The 14,699-nt window shown below is 41.4% G+C and overlaps 1 protein-coding gene across 14 annotated transcripts in view; it reads right to left on the bottom strand.

Annotated features, from left to right (window-relative positions):
• Positions 1-14,699, bottom strand: part of UVRAG (UV radiation resistance associated) — a 289,633-nt gene that overhangs the window by 119,562 nt on the left and 155,372 nt on the right. For all 14 annotated transcript variants that reach the window (XR_014814737.1, XR_014814738.1, XR_014814739.1 and 11 more), the window contains 2 exons: positions 2,305-2,389; positions 203-290 (listed from right to left, as the gene is read on the bottom strand). Coding sequence is in view for 10 of the 14 variants with exons in the window: in XM_021062526.2 (XP_020918185.2) it covers positions 203-290; positions 2,305-2,389 (173 nt within the window). In the remaining 4 variants the exon portion in view is untranslated. The remainder of the gene's footprint in view (positions 1-202; positions 291-2,304; positions 2,390-14,699) is intronic.

Below are 14,699 nucleotides of genomic sequence, written 5' to 3'. Positions count from 1 at the left end.
TCGAACCCACAACCTCATGGTTCCTAGTCAGATTCGTTTCCGCTGTGACACAACGGGAACTCCCTAAATCTACTTTTTAAATAGCTTTTAGCTTCTGAAGGAATCATGACAGAGAATAGGATTAAGGCTAGAATACTGAAAGGAAATTTCAAACAGAAATTGTCTTTTAAAATAATTTTTTGAAAGAAAATGTGAAACTTACCAAGTCAATAGGGTAAATGTAGGAAAGCTCAGATAGTAATTGCCTGCAACGAATCGTCAACTGAGCATTAGTCTTCAGAAAGAGTTCTCTAATGGAGAAAGAAGAAAGCACATTTGTTTAAAATAAAACAAAACAAAACAAAACAACTTTGCATGCTTTCTAACAATCACTTCCATATAACTGATGCAGAGAAAGACTAAACAGTCTGATTATGGCCTCAGAAATTCAGAAGTAGAGGCAAGAGTAGTAGTTAATATGGGTCCTAAAAATCTCTAAATACTATCAATCAAGGCAACTATATTCTGAGGCCTAGCGTGTGTGTCCACCACCAGGCTAAGAGGGGAAAAGGTACAATCACCGACTGAGTACCTACTACTATATGCCAGGAGCTCTACAAATGGCTTTATTTACTATAACGACTTACTCAACTGATGTTACGACACCTATTTCACAAACAAGGAAACAAGATTTAGAGAGGCCCAGTAAGCTGACCAAGCCTCAGTTAATCTGAGACCAATTTGCTTTCAGGAAATACCCATAAGGAGATCCTCAGAAAGTACTCGATTTTCATTTACAACTACAGATGTTATGATGGCCTCAAAAAATAAAAACCTGCTGCCATATTACAAAAATAATAGAATAAAAAGAACAAAGTAAAAAGCCATGCTCTGATGAGATGATACAGTTTTTCTCTTGAACGACTTAAGAAACATGAGCAGATAAAAGACCGTAGAACATACCTGCTCAAGTGCGTCAATGATTTTTTTAAAAGGGGGAAGTTTAGGAGAAACAACAGAAGGTCAAAGTGGAATATACAAGTAGGAGGGTACTGCCAAGAGCACTGAAGACAAGGGACCTAGTCCTGCTTTCCTACTGAACTGGACAAGGAGTAACTTGCCAGAGCTTTGTTTGCATCTCGGCAGATTGAGAGGATTAGACAGATGACCTCCCAGGTCCTTTCCGGGTCTAACAGTCTCCAACCCTCAACTGCTAAGGTTCCTTGAAGAAAAACGCAGAATGGGATGACTTTCTAAGAAAAGGCAGTAAAGATGAGGAGAAGATCAGAGTGGCAACAAGTTCAGCATGTGCTGGAGAAAATAAAGGAAAAACTCTTAGCACTTGTTAAACATCCTAGAGTGGGATGGTTCTTAGGAAGAAGGCAAAAAATGGCAAAGAACAGTACTTTAAGAAGAGAGGTTTTGGGAGTTCCCATCGTGGCTCAGTGGTTAATGAACCCAAGTAGGACCCATGAGGATGCAGGTTTGATCCCTGGCCTTGCTCAGTGGGTTCAGGATCCAGTGTTGCCATGAGCTGTGGTGTAGGTTGCAGACGTGGCTCAGATTGGCATGGCTGTGGCTGTGGTGGAGATCAGCAGCTGTAGTTCTGATTCGACCCCTTGCCTGGGAACCACCATATGCCATGGGTGTGGCCTAAAAAGACAAAAAGACAAAAAAAAAAAAAAGAGAGAGAGAGAGAGACAGAGAGAGAGGTTTGGGAGTTCCTGCTGTGGTACAGCAGGATCAGCAGTGTCTTTGGAGTGCTGGGACACAGGTGCAATCCCTAGCCCGGCACAGTGGGTTAAGGATCCAGTGTGGTTATAGCAGCAGCAAGGATCAGATCCCTGGCTGGGGAACTGCAGATGCCCTGAGGGTGCCAAAAAAAAAGAAAGAAAGAAAGAAAAGAAGAGCGGTCTGATACAACACAAGATGACTAGAAAGTTGGAGAGACTGACACTAAAGAGAGTCTGGGAGCTGTTGATGTAAACGCAGCCGAGGTGGCAGGAGTAGGTGTGAATGAAGAAGAGTGAGGACGAACTGTAGGCGGCGCTAAATGCAGAGGAGCAGGAGGCGCCGGGGCTTTGACATCGACAACTGTGTTCACGTTCCCGGTTGTGCCCGCACACGAGGAGCTCTCAGAACCACCTGTAGCAGAGTGTGGGACACATAGTAGGTGCAACATAAATGAAAGCGGCCCTGACAGCCCCGACATGTGCGGAGTATCAATTAACACCAGCGGCTTTCAAAGAAACACTCTTTCTCCAAATCTTATCCTCAAAGTAAACGCTTAACGCTCGTAACAGTTACGCTCAGCGTGGCGTTTACCTTTTCGCCGTACACTCCTTCCTCAGCTCACTGAGAGATTCCTTTTGGAGCTGCAGCTTGAGGTGCTCCGTTTGAAACGCATTTCCTGGAGAGACAAAAGGAGACAGTTCCAGATGTAACACCGCTCGCAGGCTGCGCAAGCGCAACCAGAACCGGCGAGAGCCCGGGCCCCTGACTGAGAGAGGAATACAGAGAGTTAAAAGCTAAGGTGGGCTGGGTAAGGAGGTGTTTTGGGGTGAACCAGAAGGAATTTCCCTACGGGCCCCATCTTTGTACAGCTTCTAGCAGGAGTCAAAGAGTAAGAGTTGGAGATTCGGTCTACAGATTTCTGGGTTGCTGACCAAGAAACCCCACATGACTGTCAAAATTCACACAAGTTCATTTAAAAAACAACTGGCTCTGGACTCTGAGTGTTGAGGCCGACTCACTCAAGCTTCATCATTGTAACACGTGTACCACACTCTGGGGGGCGGGGGGGAACTGCACACAGATGGGGGCTGGAAGTAGATGGGAAATCTGTCGTACTCGTGCTCAACTTTGTAATGCACCTAAAACCGTTCTAAAAAAATACAGCTTTTTTTTAAGTGGTTAATGTAATGTGTTTTCAACTACAAATGCTATATAACATTAAGAAAAGTATAAAAAATAGAGCAGAAGAAATTATTGCATATTGACGACTACAATATAGTTCATAAACGTAAGTAGTTTTTTTTATGACATTTCATCTGATAAATACAAGTAGTTTTAGTTACAATCACAGTGTGCAGGAAATGCATATTCTGATTTTTCCCAATGATGTCACTAGCATTTTTGTATGCTGACAGTCTGAGTTACAATGCTTAATGGCTGTATAAAATTTAACTCCATAGATGTGAAACACTTTAACTGATACCCCAACACCTCGATCCCCTTACAGGACATTTAATTTCCTTTAAGAGTTTACGTTAGCATGGCAATGGATAATATTTGTGTTCATATGCCTGATTTCCTTAATATTTACATCAACTTTGGAACCTCCACTTTGATTTATGTGATCATAAAACCCTTTCGCATCTTCCTACTCTAAGAAAACGAGACTGTCTTAGATTCTTGATGATCCAGGCCTGACAGCTCCAAAGGGTTCTGCGAGCACAGAGGAACGGTCTTTGATTCTGCCATACGAAGTGCTAGATCTTTCAAAGGAGTTTAGTTTCATGAACTGGGATCCAACAACGGAAGGTGACCTGAACGCTTCTGCACATCTCTAGGGAGGAAGAAGGAGGTTAATTAACCAAAATACAGGTTGGACCTTAGCGCTAAATGTACCAGCCTAAGTAAGTTTACCCACATACCTCTAAGCACACTGTTCTTCTCTCTCAATTTATTTTAATGACCAGTAAGTTGCTAACTCTACCCCCCAAGCAGAACTTAATCAAGGAACACCGCTTTTCTTCTTTGGCCCCAACAGAATCCCTTCCCAGATTTTACCCTCAATGATTTCAGAAAACACTGAAGTTGACAACCAACTGGTTGTTCTCTGTACTCTTCCTATTCCTGCAAGTTTTCTGTAAATCCAGAATGATTTCCAAATAAAAAGTAAAAGAGTAAATGCAACCCCAGAAAAAGGTGTCCCGAGAGGCTATGGTTTTCCATAGGTTTTAACAGAACTAAGGCTGTAGAATGCAGACTGGCAGCGACTCTCTAAAACACGTCCAGTTCATTTTTTTTTTTTTTTTTTACGGCCACACCCATGGCATATGGAAATTCCCAGGCCAGGGGGTGAATCAGTTGCAACTGTGGGCCTACACCACAGCCACGACAACACCAGATCCAAGCCACATCTGTGACCTAAGCCGCAGCTTGCGGCAATGTCGAACCTTTAACCCACTGAGCGAAGTCAGGGATAGAACCCACGTCCTCATGGGTACTAGTCAGATTCTTAACCCACTGAGCGACTCCAGGAACTCCTCAGGTTCATGTTTTCTGTTAAAAGGCAATACACTTCATTGGTTACAGGGTGGTCTCTGGAACAAAACTGAGTGAGTATGGTTTAGTTGGGTTCAGGTAGAGAATTAAGTATTTCAAGATACCTCAGAAAACTCAGCGTAGGTTCCAAAAGGTACTTCATAAGAAGTAATGATAGTGAGCAGTGATGTGCTCGATCTCTTCGGGTGTTGTCTGGGTTGTGTATTACCAGCCTGGACACTGCATGATTGGCGCTGGGTCCTCCTAAGCATAATGAATACGTGCGTAACGGAGCAGCGATGTCCATCTTCAAGACCACGGATGTGTCCTGCTTCTCATCTAACTTCTAAATTCCTGAAAATAATACACTCCCAACTCTTCCCTTCCCTACTCTTCTAATACTGCATCAATTTTACTTTATGCATGTTATAAACCCCTAAATAGTTACTTTGCATTATAAAATTAGTAGTCTTTTATAGCAAGTTAAAACTAAGAAAAATTTTCTTTATAATATAACCATCCTTTATTTCTGGAGCTCTCAGTTTTTCCTGTGTTGTGCCATGTATCATATTTCTTCTGACGCAGAACTTCCTTTACTATTTCTTGAAGTATAGGACTGCTGATGATGAATTATCTTAGTTTTATGGGACTCTGCACTTCAGTTTGAGTAATTTCTATTGACCTATCTTCAAGTTCAATGATTCTTTCTTCAACTGTGTCAAATCGACCAATGATTCTATCAAGGGTATTCTTCATCTTTATTACTATGGTTTGGGTTTACAGCACATCCATTGGACTGTTTCTTATAGTTCCCATTTCTCAGCTGAAATTTACCACCTATTTCTGTTTATCATCCACCTTCCACAAAAGTTTCAGGCTTTTGTGGAAAACTTCATCATAGTTATTTTAAATACTCTCTGATAATCCCAACATTTCAGTTGTCTCTGAGTCTTTTTCTGCTGATTTTTTCTCTTGTCAACCTTTTGTTGTTGGTGGTGGTGGTGGTGGTAGTATTCGTTTTCTGTTTTTAGTTTGGATTATGTTTTTTTGGCTCAAAATTTTCAACTGACTCTTGAACATCATTTGCAGTGCAAGAGAGAAATAAAAGGACATGCTGCTTCTTCTATTCATTTGGAGGGTTGAGTTAATACAAGCAGAAACTGAGGGAGTTCCCGTCATGGCTCAGTGGTTAACGAATCTGACTAGGAACATGAGATTGCAGGTTCGATCCCTGGCCTTGCTCAGTGGGTTAAGGATCCAGTGTTGCTGTGAGCTGTGGTGTAGGCTGGTGGCTACAGTTCTGATTCGAGCCCTAGCCTGAGAACCTCCATATGCCGCAGGAGCGGCCCAAGAAATGGCAAAAAGACAAAAAAAAAAAAAAAAAAAATCAGAAACTCAGCTGGATTTGGGTTCTGCTGCTGCCATGACTACCTTCCATGTACCACATTCTTCAAATTTCCTTTACTTTTCCCTTTTGAGGGTGGTGGTAAAGATGGTTTGACAGAGGCTTTTTCTCAATGATACTGTTCTACCCTTAGATTTAGGTATTCCCTGTGAACCAGCACCCTAAGTAAAGGTAGCTCACCATGCTCTTGCCTCTCCTCAAGTGGTAAACTTGTTGTTCTGTGCTTTCTAGCCTGTATGGGAAGGAAGGGAGGGAGCTCCTCTGTTGTCCTGGTTAAGCCAAGCCATACTCTGTGTACCTGCATAGGGCCTTCTCAGTGACACTGTCCCTCCCCTAGGGATAGGAGATTTCTAATAGTCCAGACCCAACAGAGTTTCCTGCCCCACCCCTAAGAGTAGTTTTTTTTCACTTCTTCTTCCTCTAGGCACAGCAGGTCTTTACGTGTGCCCTGGGGACTGCAAGGTTTGCAGCTCTTCCCTTAGAGGCTTAATGCTTTTGTTCTTAGGGAAAAGGGTAATACTTTTCTTACAAAAACATCCATCCACTCCCCTCCTCTAGACCTATACAACTGAGGGAGGTTTTATATAATATCTGCACTGCCTCCATCTTTCCTGTGAATACCCAAGGTAAGTCGATGCAGAAAAAATGGCAAACAGACACGAACTGCCTTGTGTCTACTAAAGTCTCAAGGCAAACCACACTTGGTGTTTAGAATGTGTTAAAAACTGTAGCTGGATTATTTTAGCTTCTTACACAAGGGCCCCAAATTCCTCCCATGCTCTGTCACTGGAGAATCAGTCCTAATATCCTGTCTTTCCCTAGAGATGCCCATCTTTCCTTATGTATCAGGCTACTTGGGTGCCTTGAGAGCTTAGTACTCTGATAGATCAAGAAAATTTATAATTTTGTACATTATCCAGCTTTCTCTTGTTGTTAGGATATAAATGAAGCTCCTGCCACCTTTCTACATTCCCAGGCGGAGGCTGGAAGTCAAATCTGAGGATAGTAACTTGAGAATTTTTTTAAAAGCTCTTCTCTGTTCTTTGTATTTTCTGTTTCTTTCAGGTCAGCTATTCTGTTTCTTCAACTTGGTCTTGTTCATAGCGTTTTCCTCAAATATCTGATGATCCTTGGTTTTCCCTTCAAATCCATAAAGAAGTGATTAGACTAATTAGTGTAGGCCATAGTGTATGTTTCCTTTGAAGCTAAAAAGATTTATTTACATAAAAAGCCCCATACTTGAATGCCAGCTCAGCTTAAGTGGGCAGGTCCTGATGACAATCAGGCTTTTCTTCAGAGTACATAAGCTGGGAGAAGGTAGCACCTTTACTTTCAACTACTACAACTGCTAAATAAGGGGGACTTTATTTGGGGATTTTATTACTTTGGGGTATTTCACTCCTAAGTAGAGCTGCCTTTCATGTTTTCCCTCTGAGTTGGTTGTAAAACTCTACAGTTAGGCTCTGCTCTACCTTTTTATGTCAGTCTTCTACCATGGGACCTGACCAGGTCAGGAATCCGTTATGTTTAGAAAGTAGCTGGAGCAAATGTTAGAGGAAGTTACTCCAAATTCACAAAGGAGAGAACGTGGGCCAGAAGGCCCAGTTACCCTAATTATTGCTCCCATCCTCCTGATTCTCATACTTGGGAACAGCAAGTTGAGGCCTCTGAGAGTTCTACCAGAAACTCCCACTGTCGCCTTTTCCATTTGTGCTCTAGCCTGCAGTTTTCCTCCACTCTAATTTATTCATCAGTGCAATTCTACGTTTTGCGTCTCTGAGAACTGTACCAAAAATCCTTGCTATTCTGATGGCAGCCTCTTTTATTTTCACCATCATCAAGGACTTATTCTTTATGCATGTATCTTTATCATCATGTCAATGAGTCATTCAGAGAGAGAGAATGCAGACACATGTGCTTGGTTTACCATACTCCAAAACTGCTGTCTGAAACACTTGGCCCTATTCATGCATACATCATGGTCCCTCTGTTCAGCAAAAACTCAAGTCAGGCACTTTAATTTTAATAACCAAATGTCAATGCTGCTTCCTATAAACCGAATAGCTAAAGAATATGAATCTTGCTTCATTCAATAAAAAAAAAAAGCCAACACAGACTCTTTAGGCTCTCTCTCACCAGAGAGTTTGGTCTCAGACTGGCCCGTGGCCAGCTCTTGTCACAATTACAGTTAAAATCAATAAACTGTCATTCTTCTGAGTTTTCTACATCAAGGCAGATGACCAAAAAGCAATATACTTCGACTATTTTAATTTTCTCCCTGCAGAAATGCCTTTTCTGTGCTATGATTTATGATCTGCCCTTCTCAAGGGTTAATAGATATTTCTTGCTGGAACGTTCACAAAATTGCAACTGACTGTACTTCATTATGATATTTAATATCTAGCACATAAGAAACTACATGCTAAATTCCTCTTGGAATTTGGTGCCAAGAGAAGATTTTTTTTTTCTCCCTAAAGAACTGATATACTTCCTTATGACAGGCAAAAGGGAAGTAATTGATACCCTTCATAACTCTGTACAATTGGCTTGACAGCTGAGAGAGTCAGAGCTAATCTTAGTGCTTAAAAACAATAGGCAGATCCTATGGGAGTCCGTGTATCATACTGGAAAGCCCATGGACTTAGGAATCAGAAAGATCCGGGTTAAATTTCTCTCTGTGCTACTTTCAGGACTCTAAACAAGTCTTAACTTCTCTGAAATTCATTTTCCTCATCTGTAAAATGGGGATAATTTCACTTTTACTGAATATTTACATTCTCTCAACCTGCCCCCTTGAAGCTCCAAGTAGGCAGAGAAAATTACACAACCAGCCTAAATGATTTTACTTTAAAAATAATAACCACAAAGCACAAACAGGCAAGACAAGCAACAATCCTCCTACAATTTCCTCAGCAGTTTACCTTCTCATTCCTGGAGATTACTACTCCACACAATCCCTGCCCAATCCTTAATGCTCCCCTAAATCCAATACACTAATTACCTTGACCTCATAAAACCTAAAACAATAGAATTCCTTCATAGTCCTACCTACAACCAATATGTAAACTCAGGACCTTCGATGCCACTTTCTTAGCCTTCTCCTCCTGTTCAATGGATGAGGCAAATATCTCCACTTATACTCTGCAAGTCTCTTTCCAATCCCATGTCATGGTACTCTCTTCCTAACATGGGATGTCCCAGCTATAGTGGTCTCCTTTCTATGCCACAGTCCAGGCACTTCCTATGTCCAAACCTTTTCACTTTGGTAACCCAGCAATTCTTATCTTGCAAGACTGAAGCTCTTCAAGCAAACCTTTTCTGAGCTATCTCTGTAAAAAGAGTCTCCCATAGTTAACTTCTATCACCGCAGCTTGTTTCTAGTCCTTGTTCGAATCTGATACTTAGCTTATTTGTTGGTTTCTTGTTTGCTGTCTTACCCACTAAGTAATGATCCAACACTGGAAGTCTTAATTCTTCCCCTTCCCCTTCTGCTCCCGATACCTGCTTCTCCTCCAGTATCTGTCTCAATGAACAGTTTAATTATCTGGCCAGTTGTCCAAACCAGAAGTTGGAAACTGTCTAAACCTCCTCTCTCTCCCTCCTCCAATCTGCTAAACCATTAACAGTCCAGTCCATCGTTAAATATCTCCCGAACCCACACCCCCTCCTCCCTTTTTCATTTCCAAACTGTTGAGATTTTAATTACATACTGTTTATACAACTGTCATAACTTCCTCACTTATAATTCTCTACCCTTAATTCTTCAAAGAGAACTTTCTAAAACATACATCTGACCTCCACTCTACATTACGGTCATCAATACGGTCCCATCTACTTTTTGTCTTTGAGAAACTGGCTTATGTGATTTCAATAATCTCCAAACTTTTGGCCGTAACTTCCTTTATGATCAGGTCATTCCTTACCTCTGCAGCCTCTCTATGGACCTTACTCAAAGGTTCGCTGAAGCTCTACTGGAATTACCTGCAATTTTCTAGTCTACTTCCAGCCCCTACATAACGGTTCCCTCTACCTGGAAAGCCTCACCTTCTCTCCCAACTATCTACCACTTAAGCTTCTGGACTCAGCCCAAGTGTCACCTCCCTTACTCAGTATTCTTTCTTTCAGATGCTCTCTTTGGTGTTCCTACGGCACGCTCTACAGATTCCTGTCATATAACCATCGCATGTGTCATTCTGTTTCTAACATCTTACACAGTGCCTAGGTCTTTGTAGCTGCTCCATAAATGAACTGTAAACCAGTATATAAATAGTTACTGTGAATGTTATTTGAATTGAGACACTAATGGGGGGAAATATGGTTTTTTATTAAACGTCATAACTAAATACCTGCTGGAAATGAAAATGCATATACATTAATAAACATTAATAAGATCAGCCCATGACCCAGCTCGAAGATGCTATAGGCATTGAGAACCACTGCCTTCCAGGCATAGGACATTTAAGGTTATGGAGGAAAGAACCCCTAGGAGTTATGTGGCCACCCAGCAAGTCAGAGGATGGATAGAAATTATCTTTTCCCTCCTTATAATAAATCACTCAGTCACAATGAATTTTTATAAACAAAAATATAAAATATATGATAGGCACAGTTTCTTCCAAATGCTTGCACAAATTAATCCCTATGGCTCTACTATGAGCTGCACTCCTTACTGCACAGATGTATAAAAAGATGCAGAAGTTAATTAATTCTGTTACGGTCATTCAGAAAAATCAGTAGCAAAGACAAAATGTCATATATTACTGACTTTGGAGTCTAACTGAGCTCTTGGGCTGAGAACCAAGAGCACAGATAAGCCCCAAGTGTCAAGGAAATGTCCTAATACGTAAGAAGCCACTACGAATATTCGCATTAACAAATCATTTCACTACTTGCTAGCAAACACACTAAATCATATGGAAATGCACAACAGGACATCTAACATGGGGGAAGAGGGAGGGGAGGGGAAGGAAGCCAGAGAAGATCTCCTGGAGAAACAGACAATTCACAAAGGCCTCCATGCAGGAGAGACAGACTTGAGCAAATTTAGACATCTTGTAGTGCAAAGAGAAGGTCTGTTCAGCTGAAGTGTTCAGATTAAGGTGGGTCCTAGGTGGTCTCCTTAAGTCAACTTCAATTAGGACTTTATCTTAAATGGTACAGAAATTCAACAAAGTGTAACACAGGAATAAGACAGAAAGTATTTTGCGCCTATTTTTCTGGGATCATTTCAGTTTTACAATTCACCTGATCATCACACACATCCTTGCTACAAAAAGTATGTATGCTCCACAGGCCAGCAACATCAGCAGAACTGAGGAGCCTGTTAAACCTCAGCAAGACATCAATACAGTTGTAAGTACTATTATTAATTCATTTCAGAGATGAAGCCAAGTAACAGCACACGGTTATTACATAGCCAGCAAATAATGAGGCCAGTCATGAATCAATGCATTCTGAACCAAAACCTGTCCCTTTAATTGTAAAAGATTTTCTTCTGAAATGACTGAAAGGAAGCAAAATCGATTACAAAATAATTCTCTGACTCTGACCTGTATTTCATAGGGTGTAAAGATTTAAAACATGTTAACTATGGCCTTTACTCCACATTCCAAACGCACATGACACAAGAGATTTTCTCTTTGCCATTACATCTCATTTATCCATCAATCCCAACTGTCTGAAATATAATGATGCAATGTAAATAAACTAAGGATAAACAATTCAGGCACCACACATAATGCACACTGCTGAGACGAGAGCCCCTCAGAGCTTCCTTCTGCGATAACGTGCATGGAGTGCCATGTAAGGTCTAATAAGTTGGGCACTGAAAAGGATGCTAACATAAAAGTGCCAAGTCCAAACCAATGAATCAGGAAAATAAGACAACGGCAAAAATACTATGGGATGAGAAAAAGAATGTATACATGCATATGCCTGGGTCCCTTTGCTGTATAGCAGAAATTGGCACAACACTGTAAATCAACTATTCTTTAATTAAAAAAAAAAAAAAAAACAACTATGGGGACACAGAAGGGGGGGGGGGGCGAGAAATTTCTGGATAAGGGAGAAGAAAGCCTCCAAAGAGAGGTCATATTTAAATACTTCTCGAAGAAGCAAAATAAGGGAACCGAGCAGAGATGGGAAAAGCATATTCTAACAAATGGTTCAGAGGTGAGAAAGCATAGGAAAACACTTCCTTTCTGAATCATGGAATAACATATCAGATTTACCCTCCTGTTGTTAACAACTAAAAAAATCACACACAGATTTCTATGTGACTAAGTCATTTCAGACATTAGCTAACAGGCAGCCTGGCACAGTGGCTTCTGGTGGAAGGGACACAAACAAGGTGAGCCTACATTCCTCCAGCTCCCTGGGTGGGGGGTGTTTCCAGGCCACTATGCACAAAGGGTGGACAAACACAAAGGGTCCCAGCAGTGCCACCAGGTTCACGAGCCTCCTCTCTTCACACCACACACAAAAATGAAACCCAAATAAAATCAGAGGCATAAGAACTAAAGTGATAAAAATGCTAGAAGAAAACCAATGCCCTTGAGTTTAGCTAAGATTTCTAAAATAAGACAAAGTTTACCTAAAGAGAAATGATGAATAAACTCAAAAGACAATATTAAGATATGGAAAAAATATGTCAAACATGTATCTGATAAATGACACGTATCTATAGTATATAAAGAACTCTTAGACACCAATCATAAAATAGTCTCCCAGCAACTCCCCCTCCGGGGGGGGGGGCGGGGACAGTCAAAAGATCTAGCTATTTCACCATAGAAAATATACAGACAACAGATGAGCACAATAAAACATGTTCGACCACACTCATGAGCAGAGAAATACCAGATTAAAACCACAATAAGAAACAACTCTACATCCACTGGGACGGCTAAAATGGGAAACGTGTGGCTATGAAGTAAAGGGCGCTCTCATACATTGTTAGCGGGAGTATTAAACAGCGTAACTACTTTACAAAGTTAAACCCACCCGAGAACATGTCCACACAATGGCTTCTACTCAAATATTTACAGCAACAATGTTCATAATAACTCAAGACAGGGAGCAAATCTAGTCTACAGGTCAACGGATAAACAAATTGTATATACACACAGTGGAATACTCCTCAGCACTAAAAAGAAATTAATTCTTGACACAGGAGGTCTCTGATGGCCTAGTGGTTAAGGATCCAGCATGGTCACTGCAGCAGCACAGGAATTTCCACATGTCATGGGCACAGCCAAAAAAAAAAAAAAAAAAAAAACAAATAAATAAAGTATACTTCCGGACACACACAACCACATGGATAAATCTCAAAATCATTATGCCAAGTGTAAAAGAGCCAGATAGAAACAGTACACACTGGAGTTCCTGTCGAGGTGCAGTGGAAAAGAATCCAACTAGGAATCATGAGGTTGCGGGTTTGATCCCTGCCTCAACCAGGGGGTTGAGGATCCGGCATTGTCGTGAGCTGTGGTGTAGGTCGCAGACGTGGCTTGGATCTGGTGTTGCTGTGGCTGTGGTGTAGGTCGGCAACTGTAGCTTCGATTCAACCCATAGCCTGGGAACCTCCATATGCCGAGGGTGCAGCCCTAAAAAGCAGTAAGTACATACATACATAAATAGTACATATTGTCTGAGGCCATATACATAAAATTCTATAAAAGGCAAGTGATGTCAAAAAGTAGGGGAGGAGTTCCCGTCGTGGCGCAGTGGTTAACGAATCCGACTAGGAACCATGAGGTTGTGGGTTCGGTCCCTGCCCTTGCTCAGTGGGTTAACGATCCGGCGTTGCCGTGAGCTGTGGTGTAGGTTGCAGACACGGCTCGGATCCCGCGTTGCTGTGGCTCTGGCGTAGGCCGGTGGCTACAGCTCCGATTCGACCCCTAGCCTGGGAACCTCCATATGCCGCGGGAGCGGTCCAAAGAAATAGCAAAAAGACAACAACAACAAAAAAAAAGTAGGGGAGTCAACTGACTACAAAGAGGCAGAAGGGGGTCTGGAGGGTGATGAAGATGTTCTTTCACGCACCGTGACAAACACTTGCCTGAATACATTATACAACTCATCAAGTTGCACATTTTAAACTGATTATATTGTATATAATTATATCTCAAGTGAATGGATTTTTAGAAAGATAAAAGCAAAGAAATGAATGCACACATATTAAGCTCTTAAAAATTCTTTAAAAAATAGTAACACAGGAGTTCCCATCGTGGCTCAGTGGGTAACAAATCCAACTAGGAACCATGAGGATGCAAGTTCGATCCCTGGCCTTGCTCAGTGGGTTCAGGATCCGGCGTTGCCGTGAGCTGTGGTGTAGGTCACACAAGTGGCTCGGATCCCGAGTTGCTGTGGCTCTGGCATAGGCTGGAGGCTACCGCTCCGATTCGACCCCTAGCCTGGGAACCTCCATATGCCGGGGGAGTGGCCTTAGAAATGGCAAAAAAGACAAAAAAAAAAAAAAAAAAAAAAAAAGTAACACAAAATGACAAAATGGGTAGAAGATGTGACATAGGTACACCACAAAGTAAGAAACACAGAAAAGCTTATAATAAACACCACACTTAATGGTGAAATACTGGAAGCTTTCTCCTTGAGACTAGAAATGAGACGAAGATATCCACTGTCGCCACTTCTGTTTCATACTGTGACGGATGTACTCGAGAGGGCAATCAGGCAGGGAAAAAAATGTTAAGGCATTAATATTAGGAAATAAATTAAAATGCCATTATTTGCAAGTGAACTGATGGTACACATAAAATTCAAAAAAACTCTAACAACAATTAGAATTAATAAGTTCCTTGGATATTCAGGTGTGACTCGTAGATGCTGTAGGTTTAGTTCCAGACCACTGCAATAAAGCAAATATTGCAATAAAACTAGTCACGCAGGTTTTTTTTGGTTTCCTAGCGCACATAAAAGTTGTTTACACTATACTGTCGTTTAAGTGTGCAACAAACAGCACTATGTCTACATTCCCAGTCTGCCTCCCAACAACATATGTATTTTAATGAAAAAATACTTTGTTACTTAA

This window comes from Sus scrofa, chromosome 9, assembly GCF_054392235.1.
Source record: "Sus scrofa isolate SSC_HxYL_T2T_F1_AM1 chromosome 9, Sscrofa_HxYL_maternal_Yorkshire_Landrace_v2.0, whole genome shotgun sequence".
Lineage (NCBI taxonomy): Eukaryota > Metazoa > Chordata > Mammalia > Artiodactyla > Suidae > Sus > Sus scrofa.
This window is presented reverse-complemented; position numbering and strand designations above follow the sequence as displayed.